The sequence below is a fragment of the Gracilinanus agilis genome, chromosome 1 (assembly GCF_016433145.1).
Source record: "Gracilinanus agilis isolate LMUSP501 chromosome 1, AgileGrace, whole genome shotgun sequence".
Taxonomy (NCBI): Eukaryota; Metazoa; Chordata; class Mammalia; order Didelphimorphia; family Didelphidae; genus Gracilinanus; species Gracilinanus agilis.
Window position 1 is genome coordinate 656,700,597 of NC_058130.1, and position 19,289 is coordinate 656,719,885.

Genomic DNA, 19,289 nt, shown 5'->3' on the forward strand with positions numbered 1-19,289 from the left:
AAATAGAAATTGAAAGACTCCATCAGTTACCTCCTGTAATAAATCCCCAAATGACAACTCCTAGGAATATTATAGCTAAATTCCAGATGCTACCAGGGCAAGAAGAAAATACTACAAGCAGCCAGAAAGAAACAAGCCAAACATCATAGAGTCACAGTCAGGATTACACAGGACTTAGCAGTTTCTATATTAAAAGATTGAAATGCTTAAAATATGATATTTCATATGGCAAAGGAAATAAGTTTATAACCAAGAATTAATAATCTAGAAAAATTGAGTATACTCTTTTAGGAGCCAAAATGGTCATTTAATAAAGTAGAAGATATCCCAGTATTCCTAATGAAAACACCAGACCTAAAAAGAAAATTTGATGTTGAAATACAAGAATCAAGAGAAGCATAAAAAGGTAAAAAAGGAAGAAAATTTAAGGGTCTCAAATGAGAAAGAATTGTTTGTATTCCTAAATGTAAAGGTGATATTTGTAACTTTTAAATTGTTTAACATTATCATAATAGTTAGATGTGTACATAGATGATGTGGGAGTAAGATGTTTAAGTTGACATGCAAAAAAATGTCAAGGGGTGAAAAAGAGACTGCACTGAGGGAAAAGAGAAGTAAGATGTGGTACTTTATATCATCTAAAGAGATGTGAAAAAAATCCAACTATTATAGTAGAAGGGAGGATGAGAAGGTTATGGGCATTAACCTTACTTTAATTGGAATTAGCTCAGAGAAGGAATAAGCAATAGGGACCAACAATAGGTAATAAACCAGACTCATTAGAATATAGAATCCTATATAACCCCATAAAAAGAGTAGGTGGAGAATAAGAAGGGTAGTGGTAGGGAGGGGAGTAATATAAGGGAATAAAAATTGATGAGGAGGGTGATTAAAAGCAAAACACTTGTGTGGAGGGACAAAGAAAAAGGACAAGGTGTGGGATCAAAAGGGGGGAAATAAAATGGAGGGGAATATACAGATGGTAATTATAACTGTGAATGCAAATGGGATGAACTCACCCATAAAAAGGAAGCAGGAACTAGAGTAGATAAAAACCAGAATTCTATGATATGTGGTTTACAAGAAACACATCTGAGTGAGAGACACACAGAGTAAAGGTAAGGGGATGGAGCAGAATATATTGGGCTATAACTTAGATTATTTTTTAAAAAGCAGGAGTAAGAAACATGATCTCAGACAAAGCTCAAGCAAAAATAGATCCAATTAAAAGAGATAAAAAAGGAAATTATATCTTGAAAAAAGCGAATAAAGAAAATATAGTAATATCAATACTTAATATTTATACAACAAATGGTGTAGCCTCCATATTTTTAAAGGAGAAAGTAAATAAGCTTAAGGAATAAATAGACAGTAAAGCTAGGACCTTTACTTTCCCTTCTCAAACTAGATAATTTAATCAAAAAATAAACAAGAAGGCAATAAAGTGAATTAAATTTTAGAAAAGTTAGATTGAATAGATCTTTGGAGAAAACAAAATGGGGATAAAAAGAATAACCTTCAAAAGTATATGGTACATACAATAAAATTGACCATGTACTACAGCATAAAAACTTCACAACCAAATATAGAAAATCAGTAATAATGAATACAATCTTTTTAGGTCATAATGCAATAAAAATGATCATCAACAAGGGTTCATGAAAAACAGATTAAAAACTAATTGGAAATAAATAATCCTAAAAAAGGGGTGGGTCAAAAACAAATTATTGATACAATCAATGATTTCATTAAAGGGAATGACAGTGAAGAGACAAATATCAAAATTCATGGGATTATAGCTAAAGCAGTATTTAGGGCAAAATTCATATCTCTGAATGCTTCAAGTTTGAATAAAATGTAATGAGTTAAAAAATAAAATCATACAGGAAAGAAAAAAATTCTAATCATCTCATCTAAAAGAGAATGAATCATTACCATAGTTCCATCCTCTACCTCTCTTCATTGTAACATCTCTTTTATTCATTCTCTTTTAGATGAGATGATTAGAATTTTTCTTTCCTGTATGATTTTATTTTTTAACTCATTATATTATATATTATTCAAACTTGAAGCTTTTATGTATAAATGCACCTCCAAACTGACCAGTTAGTGCTATCATTCAAAAGGTTTGAACATATTATTTTCTAATGTGAAAAATAAATATTTTAAACTTACTAAACCCTTTATAATTAATCTTTCAGGTTATCTCCTAATGTTTCTTCTCATTTTTTGTGTATCAAATATTTCATTCAGTTATGGACTTTTCTTCAAGAATATTTTAGTCTTTTATTTTTTAAATGACTATTTATTTTCTTGTATGATACTTAGCTTTTTGGGTAGGTTATTCTTTATTGTAAACCAATCTCTTTTACCCTTCAAAATGTTGTATTCTATGAACTTTGGTGTTTTAATGTAAAAGTTTCTAAATCTTGTATTATCCTTACTGTATCCCCACAGTATTTGAACTTTTTTTTTTGTTGCTCACAGTTTATTCTCCTTAAGGTGGGAGTCACAAAACTTTGCTATAATGTTCCTGGGTGTTTTCTTCTTGAGAATCTATTACAGGTGATGATTGATGGTCTGTTTCTAAGTTCTACTTTTTCTTCTAGTTCCAAAAATCCAGAGCAATTCTCTTTCTTATTTCTTTAACTTTCAAGGAAATTAGTAATCTATTGAGGAAACAATATATACATGTACAAATATATACAGGATAGGTACAAAATAAACACAAAGTAGCAAAATGCAAGCTAGTTAGGGAGTGTGAATATGGGATTAATTTTCCCCTGCCCATTTTTAGATTTAATCACTAGAAGAGTAAACACCCCATTTATCCTTAAGTATGGGGAAGTCTGTGACCCACAAGTGGTATAATGAATGACCAATCAGAATCAACTGACTGGCCCCTGGGCAGTCCTCAGCAAACCTTTAGTTGTCATTGGTACTCGTAATGTGGGAGGAAGGCACAGGAGGTGATGAAAGGAATGGTCTTTATAAGTGGCAAAAACTTCCTATAAGGAGGTCTTTCACTTTCAACTTGACCCTGGAAGATCTCTAGCTGAGGACCTTGGACTGCATTCTATTTTCTCTTAGAACTACCACATGGCTAGTGAAAAAAGGTTGACTGCCTTTCTTGTCTTGTTCTGAAAGTACTAGCCTCTGAAGAGGCCCCCCATTTCACAGGAGGCCTTGTGGCTAAATCCTTGTTTAATTGACCTCTAGGCCCTTTGGCTGCGGCTTCTGGAGTCCTGCCAAAGTAAAGCCAGGGCTTAAGCAAAGAGTCTAGCTTATTAAGCTAGATTTCTTATTTCTTATTTCCCTCTTTCTCATTTCTCTACTTTCATTCTTTACTTCTATTTTATAAATAAATTGATAAAAATCATTTGGAATTGAGTAATTCCTGGCTACCACACTCTGATAAATTTAGTCTAACTCTTTTATTTTTACCCCTTACATTTCTGGCCCTTACAGGAGGAAGGGCATTACAAGGCTTTAAAAAACAATTTCCACTCTCTTCCTCTTTTTGGTAGCCTTCTCTCAGCTTTTTTCCCAACTGTGCAGGAATAATTTTCTTCAACAATTTCTTGAAGGACAGTGTATTTAAACTCTTTTTTGATTGTAACTTTCAGGTATTCTAAGAATTATTATATTGTCTCTTCTCAGTTTCCTAGGTAATATGTGAAAGACAATATGTAGGGGATTTTTATACTGAGTTCAGACTCTAGCCCTGGTATAACCAGCATCAGCAATGGTGCCCCTAGAGTCAACATGCCAGAGCTAGTGTAACATCACCAAGGAAGGGCAAACAGCATGAGAGTCATTGTTCAAGGAAAGGGAGGTGGAAGTGCTAGGGTTTTTTAAGGAAGGACGGAAAGCCCTTTAGCACTTTTGGCTTCCATACCTGGACAGACTTTTTCTCTCTGTGTTTGACTGATTTGGGCTCTAATGTGACAAGCCTCAGTGGCATGACCTTAGGCAGCCAAATGGGGAATCAGATTTAGTTAGGTTTTTGCTCTCTCTCTCTCTTTCTTCACTCTTTCTCTTTACTAATAAATGCTTCTAAATCTGGTGATAAGCCTATAGATAAATTTTTATTTGTGATAGTAAGTTGCTTTTGTAAAAAAATATTTCTATCTTCTTTCATTTTTTTATTCAATTTTACTATTTCTCGTTGTCTTAAGAAGTAAGTTATCAACTTCCTCTTGGCCAATTCTCATTTGTAATGAATTCTTTTCTTCACTGAGTTTTTGGATTTCTTTTTCCAACTGATTGATCTTTAATAATTCTCTACATATTTTTCTCAACCTCTCTCATTTGGTTTTTGAAATCTTTTTTAAGCTCTTCCAATAACTCTTTTTGAGCTTATATCCATTTAAAATTTTCCTTTAAAGTTTTATAAGTGGATGTTTTAATTTCACTATTTTCTAAATTAGGACTCTGATCTTTATTTCCAAAGAAGCTATATATGACTGGGGTCTTTCCCTTTAGCTTACCCATTTCTCTTATTTTTCATTTTTAGCAGCTTATTCCTTAATTATCAATTTTATACAAGTGCCAGGTTCTTCTCCCTATGCAGGGAAATAAAGTGACAGGGTTTGTTCTCCTTGTTATTTCCTGACATCTCTGAGGGATCTTTGATCTCTTCATTCTTTTGATATCTATATTGAAGCAATGCTACCAATTTCAATACTCTTTTCCACAATGGTTTCTCCAGTGACTATAAGCATCTTCTTATCTCTCTGTCCTAGAGCAGCAATTAGGAACTCCATTCTCCCATGGTTCACTCACTTATGCTCCTCCCCTTCTTTAGCCAGTTTGACATATTATCTAGTCAGTGTACATAAGCCCACTGTCTTCTTCTCTCTGTTGGCTCCCCATATAGTTAGTTGCTTCATCTTCCACAGCTGCCTCCAGTCCCTGCCATTTGTTTATTTAGTTATTAGAGAGTCATGTAGAGCCCTCCCAGATTCTTCTCAAATTGTTTCTCATTAGATAATTATTTCCTCTATTCTTAACCACCTTCACTATTTTAAAATTCACTCAGAGGCCCTATTTTTAACCATTTAAAGAGTGAGCAAATCTATTCCTCCATCATCTCAGAATAAACTTTTATTTTTTTATAATATTTTTATTTCTGAAAACATCTCCCCTTCTCATTGCTAGACAGTAGATAGTTAGGAGTCAGTGAATAGAGGGGCTAATTTTGGGTCAGAAAGACCCAATCAATATTCAAATCTTCTCTCAGATATTTAGTACCTGTGTGATCCTGGGCAAGTTTGGGAAAGTTTATAAATGGAAGGTTGATTAATTTGGCATGGAATTGGCATAGTAACTTACCAAGATGAAGGTGTCCAGGGGACGGAATCTATATTTATGTAGAGATTACCTATACCACAGAAATCATGGTTCACTAAAGTGCAAAAGTATTTGTTATATGATGCTTTCAATATTATATTTTCCCAGGTTCAACAGTAGGCCTTAGTTTCTATGCTTGCCACCAATTAGTCAAATTGGATTCCTCTAAAAAAGGCATATATTTCACTTTCAAGTAACTGAAACACAACATTCTTAGAGAATTCATAAAGAAATTTTTATTTAGAGAAAACTTTATTACGCATTTATATTTGCAAGGCCCTGTGCTAAGAATTAAAAAAATTAGAGAGAAAAATAAAAGTTCTTCTTTTTTGGTACTAAGACTATAAAATAACAATCATTTCAAATGAAATAACAATAATTACAAAATTAAATGATATCAGCTACATTGTTAACTATTTCTTCAAGCAGATAATTTATAACCTTTGATTTCACAGGTTTCCATTCTTGCTCAAAATAAATGAATTTTTAATATTTAAATAAACGTTTTTTTACTTTAAGATATAAATAATTACTTTCTAACAATAGAGAAACATTTTACTGTTTCAGTGGATTTATAACCCTGATGTGCACATTCCTTCCTATCTTACAGATCATAACTCAGATATGTCTTCTCATTCTTTATGATTCTTATCCACAAAAGTACTTTTAGAAAATAACCTGTCAATGCAAACAGCTTAGTAACCAAATAAAATAAACTATATAAGTAATAAATCTAAATTTCCATGGGAATTCAGTTAGATATTGCCAAAAACAAAATCAATTATAATTCAATAGATAAAAATATTTTACTGCAAAGTAAATGTGGATAAGAAAACCTATTTTATAAAATGTTTTTTGGTTTAAGGAATATTATCAAAACATTCAAATTTAGGGATTTAAGAAAAATGGAAATTGTTAATATTATTTACTTAATTTCTATTATTAAAAATCTATCAGATTAGGAAGGAAAATGTTTTATTATAATTAAATTATCATAGATAAAAATTGATAGTTTGACTATATAATATGATAACACAAACTTAATATAGTTTAATAAAACAAAGCAACAAATGGGAAGTAGGTATTAAAATATAGGTTGTGGATGTATCAGTGATGCACTTACCTTAAGAACATCTCCTTGTGCTAAGTGAAATGTTCTGGCTGAAATATTGATTCCCTTCCCTGCTTGTACCTGAATGCTATAAATGCACTCATGGTTGTTTTCATAGTTGAGAGGATAATTTGGAGACAGCAAAATTCCTTCATTATTTGTTGCAGATGCACCACATTCCGCTGCAAGTAAAACAGAATATTGAGGTATAGCTTAATAGAGTATATTAACATTAAAAAATAATGTAATGTATGGAAGTATAAATGCCTTTCAGTACATCATTAGCATTTCATGACACCTAGAGCCTAAATGGAAAAAAAATTAAAAGTGCAGAAATGTATGTGTGCTTTATTTCATCATGGAAAGCACAAGTGTGTTCATTTTAGAATATTAGTACTAAGAAAAGGAGTAGGAAGAAAGAGGGAGAGAAGAAAGAAGAGATTTTGATCTTTAATTTTATAGATTATGGAACTAAGTTAATCATAAATTATTACCTCTTCCATACTTGATCCTTATTTTAAGTAATATGTTATAATTAGTTATCAACAAAATTAATGATAGAGTTCGCCATAATTTAGCAAGTTTACAATTTTGTTACTATTTTTGCCTCTTTTAATACACTCTCTCAAACCAATATGTTGATATCAATCAAGTCATTCTCCTCCCTTCCCCAGTAATCAATAACCAATTTGAGTACCTTTGGAAGATAGGTTGATTTCTCAAATTATGTCAGTACAATGTCTGGAATGGATATAAGATAAATCCTAATCTTCCAAGACTAATTTGGAACACTGTAGGAAACCTCTAATTATTTTAAAAAGCTGTTAGAGAGTTCTCAAAAAATATCAATACAAAACATGTTTTCTGCCATATTTCTCCTGTTATTTAAAGGGAATGAGAGTATTATAATAATATAACCAATTAATATAATGATATAGTATTATTAATGTAGTAGTTCCCTACATTTAGGAATAAAAAATGATACCCATATGTATTCACTGAATCCTGAACCTGTTGGGTAGACCTGGAAATAGGTTTATTGGGAGACATCTGTGACTCCTGAAGAATGGAAAGATCAATAAGCTGTTTTCAGTATGTTAATAGGATGTTAGGTGTGCTCAGGTGGACATCAGATATTAGTTAATGGAATCATCACAGTAGTTTTACCAATAGATGTGAACAAAAGGATGTATTTAGATTATCAGACACTGAATGAGAGAAGTGAATCACAACATCATGACAGATGTTGTCCTGAATTGTCTTCTGTGTGGTTCATCAGCTTGATGAACCTTTATCATTTCATTCTCATTAGAGAAGAAAAAGAAAAAGTAGCCTTAAGCCAGCCTTTGAGTTTCTGAAAAATTTGAACTACTCTGAGATGTTAGCATAAATGGATATTCTCTGGAAAAATGCTATAAGGACTGGAGGGAAGATGACTGAACTTAGATCAGCTGAAGGCTGCTGGTCTAAACTGCTTACTCAAAAGTGCAGTTTGGTTAAATCTCCATCCAATAGGGAAGTCAAATATGAAATACTTGAGGACAGGAACTATTCTGTTGTTGTAGCTCTCAAACCTTAGTACAGTGCTTAGTTTCTGGTAGATATTTCTTGAATTCGTGTTTATTTAATTGAAATATATGAGTCACATGTGTCACCCTGAAAAGATTTAATGCAGTTTACTTTGTCACATCCAGAGAATTATTATAAATTCAAGCCATTCTTGGGTTTTGTTGGTCACCAGTAGAGAACTGTGAAGAGCTTTTCCATCTTCGAAAAATTCCTCTATTTATCTCTCTTGGCAAAACCACAAGGAGAAGGCCAAAATGAAATTTCTGAGACTGAATTCCTAACAGATAAAAGCCTTGAAAAAGTTGCTCTTCAGAAATTTAGAGATTCTTTCATTAAGGATTCATTAGTCCCTTAAGGATAAAAAATGTGAACAAAATTTTCAAGGATTTTGCTAGCTAGCACATAGACTAATTGGTTTTGATTTTTGACAGTCCAAGCAAATCTTTTGTGCCACACATCATGATCAGATTAGATGCCAAAGGAGTAGTTTTCAAGAAAAGAAAGATAGCGACCATGCAGAAACCTTAGATAATGAAGACCCAGAAAAGCAAGTGATCACTACTAAAATCCTAGAAAATACCAATTAGTTTTTTTTTAATGGGAATGATATTAAAGAAGATACAATAGCATCTACTTTACCACTGCACATCCTAAAGACCGTCAAGCTTTTACAAGTAATTTGCAACAGAAATTTCCTAAATGTTTTATCTCTCCTAGTTTAAATGTGAATCTTTTGGAAGCCGGCACATTCTTCACATTTTTATCCTCAGAGCTTTGCATATAGAATGAGTTTAATGAAACTTCTTTCATTCATATCAGAAGTCTATTTTGTTTATTGAGCGGGAACTCATTGTTAGAAAAACTTATCCCACCTGTGATTTGGTTTTGATATTAAATATTTTTGAAAATTACAAAGTATGTAGATGCACACTTCATTTTTAGAAGTGGGTGGGCAACATCTTATTGAACTATTTTCTCACAAATGCTAAGTTGGATGCCACCAATGAGAACTGGTTAACTACCATGTCAACTAGGAGTAGAGTACTGATTTGAAGGAAGTAACAGATAAAGGCGCATGCATCAGAAACACAGAGATCCCCACAGAAAAAATAAAAGTGATTTATGATATGAGTAGAGCAGGGCTTCTATCATGGGGAATTCTGGGATTTCATTTTTAGAGTATGTCATCAGAGGAAGAAAATCACAATACTCTGAGTCAAGGCAAACATAAAAAGTTAAATAAAGCAAACAGTAGCACAGTGAATGGGCAAAGTACTTAGAGTCATGAAGATTTGAATTAAAATACTGCATCAGCCAATTACTAGCTTTGTAACCTTGGCAAATCACTAAATTTCACTGTGCCTCAGTTTCCTTATCTATAAAAGGGGACAACACCTCCACTCAAGGTCTGATGTGAAGATAAAATTAAATAATATTTGTAAAATGCTTTACAAATCATGAAGCCACTACATAATTCTAACTATATCATTGTTTTCTTGTTATTGGCATCTTGAATCTGAAGATGAAGGTCTGTGAGTAATAGTAGCCAAAAACTAGAAATTTCTGAAGGAGCAGAATATGCCCTAATATAAATATTACTATATAATACAGAATGTTACCTAATGAAATTATTATGTAATAAAGTTATTTAATAGGATACATTTATTAAGTACCAAATACTTTGTCATTTATTATGTTAGTCGCTAAGGATACAAAAAGCTCTCATTCTAATGGGGGAGACAACATACAACAACTATATACATACAAACCATTTACAGAATAAATAAGAAATTTTGAAAAAACAACTGAGAAACCACTAGAGTTAAGACAGATAGAGAACATTTTCTTATAGAAGATGGGACAGTCAAAGAAAATGCCTTGTATGGGAAGATGAATGACGTGAGGAAAGTAAGGAGATCGGTGTCACTGGGTCACCAACTGAGGGGCGGGGAGTGAGGTGCTGGAAGAATGGGAAGGTGGGGAACCTGTGTGGGGTTGGGGAAGGGTTGCTTATGAAGGACTTTGAGCAACAAAAGGAGGGCTTTGTATTTGAACCTGGAGGTGATAGGAAGCCACTGGGGTTTATTGTGTATGTGTGTGATAGGGTTTAATATAGTTGAATGTGTGCCTTAGGAAAATTACTCTGGTGGGTGAATGGAGGATGAACTATATCGGAGAAGAAGTCTGTGGCAGGCAAACCCACTAGCAAGTTACTGACATTGTCCAGACGGCAGATGACGAGGTGGTGACAGGGTGGTGGCACTGTCAGAATGGTGATAGTGTCAGAGTAGAAAGGGGAGCTTATGTGAGAAATTATGATAAAATTGACAGGCCCTGGCAACAGACTGGGTATAGGAAGAGGGAGTGAGAAATAGAGGATGGCACCCAAAAGTTTCAAGTCTGGATGACCAGGAAAGTGGTGGAGTTTTCAAAAGTAACAAGGACGTTTGGAATGGAGGAAGAATACAGTACTATTGGAATAGGAAACAGAACTGTGATTTTACTAGCATAGGGATCTTCTTGGGAAAATTCCCCCTCTCAGTATAAGTTTGTATGGTCTGTGAGGTGGTCTTAGAAGACTACTGAGATGAATGAGAGTAAAAATGACTTGTTTAATATGTCAAATAACTAAATGGCATATACAAAACTTGAACCCAGGATTTCCTGGCTTCCAGGGCAGATTTATAATTAACTATGGAGAGAGAGAGAGAGAGAAAAACATACGCAGTATATAGATAGAGATATCTATATGCACAAACAAAATATATGTATACAAACAAATTAATACATCTATACACTAGAATATACTATGCTAATCTATATAATATATTATATAATAAATAATATAACATAATATAAAATGATAAAAATCCAATTCAGGATATACATAGAAAATTATCATTACCCACATCTTACCAGACCATGGCCAAGAAAACCCTTTGAGTTCTTAAGTAAATAAAAAACTGAAAATCTGCTGTGTTACAAATTCAACCATCCTTGAAGAGAAGGAGAAAAAAAGTATTTCTAGAACTGTGTAGCAAGTGTACAAATAAATGTACTACCAGCAGGAGGTACCCAGATTTATTACAGTCAGGTTAAAGGGATTAAGAATAAATTACTCAGTGAGATGCTTAACTTGGCATGAATTTAAAAAAGTATCCATGTTGGGAAAACAGACATATTAATGCACTGTTTCAGGATATATTTTTATTCCATTTAATTACTAGTTTTCTCTATCAATGACAGAGATATCTCCTATTGGTGCCAAACGGTTCTTCATCTAAAACTTTATATGTTTGACCTCTGATGGACTCTGGGCCTTTCAGGAAGGGACAAAAGTTGTCACATGCTTCACTTTCTGAAGCTACCCCACTGTAAAGTGCCACCAGACATGGGCAGGGACAAAGGACACATATTAAAATTGTTTCCTTTTATCATCTCTTCTCTTCCTTTTCTGAGTACTAATGGTGTGGTTCTGCTGATCTACATCTGAACTATCTTGCACCACAAAACCCATATCAAGTGTGACATAAAAAGGAAGGATTGATATCTGCTTGCCAAAGGTCTCTGCCGTCATCATATGCAATGCAGAATCAAAATGGAAGGACTCCTAAAGAGGTATTCCAAGTATTCCTGTTTCTAGATGGTATCATGTTAGCTCAGATGAGAATATTATTAGGTGTCCTAAATGATATCTATTATAATTATTCAAAATGCTTTAGACTAACATTTGCAAAGGTTAAAAAATGAATGGATGAAGAATAGTTACTGTCAAAACAATATGCAATTGGATAGAAAATCCATAAGTATTTGAACCAACTCTGGGAATAGACAATTAGTTAGGTCCAGAAATTAAACTAGAAGAGGAATGTAGGCTGTATTGCCCTTGTGAAAGTGTGCAGAGCTTTTAAGGGACTTGAGCTTCTTCTTGAAACAAAGATCTATCTTTTTAATCATTTAATTATTTTTCTGGTAATGCTCTATGGGCCATGTCATGTCATTCTCTGAAGAACTGTAATAACAAGTTAATCAAATGGTGATGTAGAGGGCTACTGTACAGGAGAATAGGAATTTGTTACATATTATCAAAGAAGAGGTGGACAGCAGAAAAGATGTACATCTAGAAAGGAGGTGAGTCAGACACATAAAAAGAGGTAATGAAGACTGATGGATAGACTGAGTGCTCCAGATATATTCACACAATATGAAGGGATCTGGAGTAAGGTGCTTAGAATATGAAGGCATATATATATCCTTCATGAGACATTGGCAAGTCACAAATGATGGGTGGGTGTGAGATTTTAGTTTCCCAGAAAATGAGATTATAAATCCATGAAAATAAGAAACAAGTATTATTTTAACAACAACTTCATTGAATCGCAATAAAAAAGTTTGGACAAAGTTTAATATTTTTATTGAATCTTCTCTATTAGATGGCCATAAAATATTTATAGGTTGAAATTAAAAGATATTTTTAAAACTTCCAATTAGACATTAGAAAGGATTAAAGATGCAGTTTCAAAAAATACAAAAGTGATATCCTAAGGAATGTTAATTCTTTAAGAATTATAGTCAAAAGATGTTTTTTTTCAAAATGCACTATTTCTTTCCACATTGATCTTTTATAAGCTTCTAAGAAATAGATGAGGCAGTGAGTTTTTAACCTCCATTAATTAAGTGAAAATGTGTAATGACTATCCTGTGTATACAGAAGCAAACAGTTCAGTGTGTTTATACTAAAACCCAGAACTGTGCTACAATTTTTTGAAAAATGAGTATCATCATCCAGTGTACAGTGATTTAAGTAGAAAATTGTTTTTTTTTAATTGAATCTCCTTGGTTAGACTGATACTATGTAAATCAATACTCCAAGAATACTGAAATACTGCATTCATATAATTATTTGTAACACATTTATTATGCAAACTGTTAGAAAATTTCCAAAAAAGTTCTAAAATTTACCCATGCAAATCTTTAAACAAATAAGTTCTGTCTTTAAACTAAAAAAATACATTTGTTTATGGTTTTAAGAAGTGATTTATTGTTAAAATTCACAAGTTAATATTAAAATTCATTTATATTAAAGCAAACAGTCATTTAAATGTTTACTTTTTGTTTTGAATTTCCAAGTAATTTTACCTAATTCATAGAGGATAGATCCTGCTATCATTATCTAACCTTTGGTAAGGAAGTTATTGATCTTTCTTCAAAAGTTGTACTTGACTACTAAATTATTGATTCTGTAAGATTAAAATGAATATCCAATAACTCCAAGTATTATATTTTATAAGATTTATTGATAATTACTTAAAGTAAAAGAAATAAAAGACGAAAAGTAAAATCCTGAGTAAAGAGAAATTTTCCCAGCTGTGTAGGAAGTGAGAGAGAAGGGTGGGGTCCCAGAAACTTTATCTCCAAAATATAAGGATGTAATGTAAGAACAAAAGTGGGATGCTGGGGATTGGAATTTTGGGGAGCAGATTCTAATTACACAATTCTACACCTCTCGAGTTTTCTCTCTTTAATGGGGGTTAAGTTAAGAAACACATATGTATTATACTCTGTACTGAATTTTAAAAGCCATTTCTCTTCTAGCCATATAGTTCTTAATATTTGCTGAGAGAGAAGTCTTTGTTGAATTTATTACAATCACTCAAAAAATTTCTCTAAAATTTATTTGGTAAAAGTGCTTATTTTTCTTTATAATTACATTTTTTTCAGTTTCAGCTAAACATTGTATGATCTATGCAATACATTTTACTTTGATTTTGAAATATATTAAATTTTATCCATATACTATCTACCTGACCATTGGATTTTCTAGAAAGTTTAGATTTCTTCATGAAAACTTTAATAAATATTAACATTATTAAAATAGCTTAATAAAAATAACTAGATACTTTCAGTGAATTTTTAAATGAATCTATGATTTAATTAATAAGGATGTTCCCTCCATGACCTATCTAATGTTCTCTTCTCCCACAATCATTGCTTATAATAATTATAACAATAAGAATAATAAGAAACATAATGCTTACTATGTGGGAGGCACTGTGCTAAGCACTTCACAAATATCTCATTTAGTACTCACAACTCTGGGAGCTGAGAATTGTTAATAATTTTGCCAGTGAGTCAGTGCTGTATTCATTTTTCAGAGAAGAAAACTGAGGTATAGAAGTATTAACTGACTTCCCTAAGGATGCATAGCTACTGAATAGTAGAAGATAAGGGCCTAGCTCTCCAATTCCTATTGCAGAGTTCTTTCCTCGTAACTACATAATACATTTTGGAAAAGAGCAATTGACTATTTTTTTAAGTAAAAAATAAGCTTAGGCTTCTCAAACAGGTTTCCTTGTAACTAGTTTCAAATAAAAAGTCACCTTTCTTCTTTGAGGAGGCAATGATACACTGGGGAAATAGCACTGGTTTTTGAGCCAGATGTAATATGTTCAAATTCTAGCTCTGCTACCTGTGTGACCTTAGACTATTGTAAACACTCTGAATCTCAGTTTCCCCAGTTGAAAATATAAGAAGTTGCCATATTTTATCTTTAAGTTTCTTTCCAGCTATGAGTTTTACCATCTTATTGTTGGTTGGTGAAGCAATAGGCCTGGACTTGGGAATTCCATGAATTCATGCCTCTGTTGAGGGAATTTCCTAAACTCATGCAAGTTAGCATCTTCTCCACAACATTTAGTCTTAAAGAGTTGCCTAAAGCAGAAGTATACAAACTTTTTCTGTAAAGAAACAAAATAGTAAACAATAAATTCAAAATATAATAATAATGTACACTTTTGTAATACAGGTCTAGTAATGAGGACAATAGAATTCTTATTTTGTGGAGGATGAAAAACTTTTGGCTTAATTTTTGCTTAAGATTCAGAATTAGTGTTTCTTATTATCCAAATCAGTTGCAAATGTTCTTTTATAAATGCTAATTTATAATGAAATTTCATGTGTTTGGCTTTGAAAGCATCTTTTCAAACAGATATTATTAGGAAATACTTACATTAAGTTTTTATAGCATATTATGTTTAAATCAATCAAAAAGCTAATAGTCTAAGTTCACTTTTTCTGGACACATTTCTTAAGCTGTGACAATTAAACCTGATTTAATTCACTATAAGTATTATCAACTACAAATGATTTAGCTATTCTGATTAATACAATAATACAAGACAATTCCAAAGGACTAAGGATGAAAAATACTTTCAATTTCTGGGGAGAGAACTGTTGGAGTCTGAATACAAACTGAAGTAGAATGTTTTCACTTTATTTTTCTTGCTCTTTTTTTAAACGTAGCAAATACTGAAATATAAATAATTGACATCACTTTTCTTTCTTGCTTTCTTAATGGGCAGAAGGAGGGATGGAAGTGAGGTAAGGAATTCAGAAGTCATGTAAAATTATTGTTAAAAGTATGTAATAAATTTGTAAAAAAATAAAAATAAATGTAATTCACCTCAACAAATGACTTTCCTTACTTGGCTAATAAAGGGCCACTCTGAAACTTACTTGTTTGGAATTTTGTTTTTGTCAAAAATATTCTACTGTGATAAGATATTCTGTTTTACATTTTCTCACTTTTTTCTGACTTGCTTTCCTATAAGTTAGGGATATTGGGATAAGTGCTTAATCTGATAATGCTAATGTATATTTTTTCTGGCACAGTTATATTGAATAATAAATGCAATAATGTTTTGCCATCTAATTCTATAGCAAATAATCCATACTAAACAATGTCTTAAAAGGCCTACTTTTGAAGTCCAATTTTCTCTTCTTCTCTTCTTTGGATATGATGAAAATGGCCTGGTAATTAAAAAATATATATTGTGGTATGACTATACATGTGGCATTTGAAAGTGCTGTTGAGTTATAATTGCATCATTGCAATTCATAGTGCTCTCAACCACAGTGCAAAATGATGAGAAAAGCCATATCATAATTATTTCACACTACTAGTAGCACAAAATTAGCCATAGGTAAACAAATGAGAATGGCAGTTTTCCAATGAAGTTTAGTTATGAGTACTGAAATTTAAATTTCATGTAGTTTTCATGTGTTATGAAGTATTTAAATTCTTTGGATTTTTTTCAATTATTTAAAAATGTAAAAACCGTTCCTAGTTCCCAAGCCATATATCCTTAGTTTGCCAATTCCTAGCTAAGAGCATGAAGACATTAAAGGACTTACCTCAAATCACAAAAGTATATGTGCCAGACATGGGTCTTAAACCCAGGTTTTCCTAGATCTGCAGATGCTACACAATTTATAGGGCCAAAAAATGCAAAATCTAAATTTTCTTTTCAACAGCACAGCTCTGGGCCTCTTCGCTCATTATTTCCAATTCTTGCTTGGTCTAAGACTAAAGGATCTAGAATTTTTCTGGATGGTCTAGAAATTACTTTGCTAGCCATTATCATTTGGTGCTATATTCTTTGTATATTCTATTTATCTCCTTTCAGTTTCTCATCAATAGTTCTCTTTTTATTTTTCTTTTCTTTTTTAATTTTTTAATATTTATTTTTTAGAAAAGTTAACATGGTTACATGATTCATGCTCCTACTTTCCCCTTCACCCCCCACACTCCCCCCACCCATGGCAGACGCATATTTCCACTGGTTTTATCATGTGTTTCCAAATTGTGGATAGTTGCAGGTGTGGTCGTTTCGGGTCTACATCCCCAATCATGTCCACCTCAACCTATGTATTCAAGCAGTTGTTTTTCTTCTGTTTCCACTCCTGCAGTTCTTCCTCTGAATGTGGGTAGCATTCTTTACCATAAATCCCTCAGAGCTGTCCTGGGTCATTGTATTGCTGCTGGTAATTCTCTTTTTAAAGTATCGTCTATCCCTTCTTTTGAATTGTAATACTCCAAGAGTACTTCACCAGGAAAGAACTGTCAACTAGGCAATAAGTAGATAAGTAGCTTTGAGTCATGGAATGACACAGTCTGAAGAATTACAGGAATCTAGGTCCATAGCATTATCCCATTAGACAAAATGAGTTCATACCTAGTCAAAGAGTTAACCTTGTCAAAGAATTGTCAGAACTTCTTCAAGAAATATTATCATTGTCAAGGTCAGTACTAGGTCAGTGGCAAATGTTTTTCTGGCTTGTATAAGCCTTTTCATACTTAGACACAATTGGTCACCTTAAGGTTTATAACACACTTTACATACATAATCTCATTTATTTATCACCAATTTATGAGGTAGGTATTCTAAGAATAGAATATTCCCAAAGTCTTAGCACAATGTTAAGCTATAATACAGCAAAATTGTATTGTCCTAAGACTTTGGGGATACCCTACATTATTTGCCCCATTTTACAAATGAATAAATAGAATTCCAAGGAAGTTAAATGACTTCTTATGATCACACAATTATTAATGTTTAGGGCAAAATCTTAACCCAGAACTCTCTGACCCTGATTCCATTTTGTATTTTTCTGTAAATATTTCTTTGGGAATACAGTATATTGTCCTATTAGAATGTAGAGTTCCTTGAAAACAAGAACAATTTCACTTTGGTTTTTGTGTTGCCAGCACAACAAAAAGACTGATAGTCTGTAATTAATTAATGTGCATTCATTGAATGAAGTCTGGTGCTCTTTCAACTATACCACATTGCCTCTGGTGCATAGAAAAGTAACAGTTTAACTGCACTTCACATCTGATATCCTGTCCAGGTTTCATATCCAGAGAACAAGATGCCTTTCCCAAAATTAACTCATCTCTTTTAAACTCACCATCATTCTGCTAATCTGGAGCTTTACCAGCTCCCTCAGCCTCCTTTCCTCTCTCACTGGAAGGCTGGAGGGTAGAATAACAAAGTCCTCCCAAAGCCTTCTTTTATGGAGAGGAGAAATCACTTATCTTATTCTACTTTTCATGTACTACCCTGTCTCATTTTAATGCCATAGAATAAAATAACCACCAAGTCAGATACTCAGGGTAATTTCAAATGTTCCTTGTAAAAATTTCATTTATACATAATACATTGGATTTAATTCATCAAAAAAAGTCCATAGGAAAGGTAAGAAAGCCAGGTGAACGACACAAAAATGGTAGAAAAGAAAGAAAAGAAATCAAGGAAACACAAAAATATGCAGAAAGAAAGAAGGTTAGAAGTGAATGCAGACATGTACAGGAGTTTTGCTTAACTTAATGTAAAAGTAAAATAAAAGATATATTGAACATAACAGAAATTCATAATTTCACAGACAATTCTTTATTCTTTGTGGACTTAAGTAAGTATATATCATTAAAATAATTCAAAGAAGTATCTTTAAAATAGACACTTTGGAGGCAAAAGAAAACGGAGAAGGAATTTTTCAGTTCCCTAGAAGCAGAAATCTCTGATTGTCCTGCTACACATATTCAGTGAAATTCCCAATATTTTTTCCTTTTTATATACTAGATATGACTTTAATCTTTATTAGAGGCAAATATTACATGAGAATTGAATATAATTTGCATTTCTGAAAGTAGGGCTGTTAACTTCAGGACATTGTTTTCTTTTATCCCTGAAAAATGTTTCTTAGGAATGAAAAAGTGGTCCCCTTTTTTTCTAATCAGTGGTTTTTAAAAAGTGGAAAATTAGTCCAGAAAATATGCTAGGGTTTGGATTATATTGCTTATGATAAAAACACATAATTGAAGTAGGTTCCTGGACAAAGTAAGAGCAGCATAAATGGCAATATAATGGTAATGTAATGGGTAAAGAGATTTAGGCCCTGTTAGATTCAGAGCAGTATATGTTTTGGTCACAGTTCAGTGAGAAATCCTAAAGGAGCTGCTGCTACTGGTGATCACAGATTGTTTACTGGCCATTCCCAGCCTCCCTGTCTCTTCCCCACACCCTTGCCCCCCAGCTATGCTACACTGAGCATAGAGTATTGGAAAGAACATTGGAGTTAGAGAAGTTGGGAACAAAGTCTGTCTCTGCTTTTCACTTTTTTTAAAAAGTTAAGCAAAGGTGCTTGCTTCAGCAAGCACATGTGCTAAAATTGGAACAATCTAGAGAAGATTAGCATGGCCCCTGCAGAAGGATGACACTCAATTCCATGAAGCATTCCATATTTTTATGAAGGTTTCATTTCTCACATATATAGAGAACTAAGTCAAATTTATAAGAATACAAGTCACTTCCAAATTGACAAATGATCAAAGGACATGAATAAAAATTTTACATATAAAGAAATCAAAACTATAAGTAATCATATGAAAAAATGTCTCAAATCACTTTTGATTAGA

At 32.6% G+C, this 19,289-nt stretch overlaps 1 protein-coding gene and 1 non-coding gene across 2 annotated transcripts in view; one reads left to right on the plus strand and one right to left on the minus strand.

Annotated features, from left to right (window-relative positions):
- The window catches only part of CSMD3 (CUB and Sushi multiple domains 3), a 1,590,968-nt gene that overhangs the window by 437,150 nt on the left and 1,134,529 nt on the right, over window positions 1-19,289 (minus strand). The window contains exon 22 of the mRNA XM_044684131.1: window positions 6,476-6,645. Within this exon, the coding sequence (XP_044540066.1) occupies window positions 6,476-6,645 (170 nt within the window). The remainder of the gene's footprint in view (window positions 1-6,475; window positions 6,646-19,289) is intronic.
- On the plus strand, window positions 19,012-19,119 carry LOC123232664. The gene has a single exon (XR_006505191.1). It is a non-coding gene; the product is annotated as a U6 spliceosomal RNA (small nuclear RNA).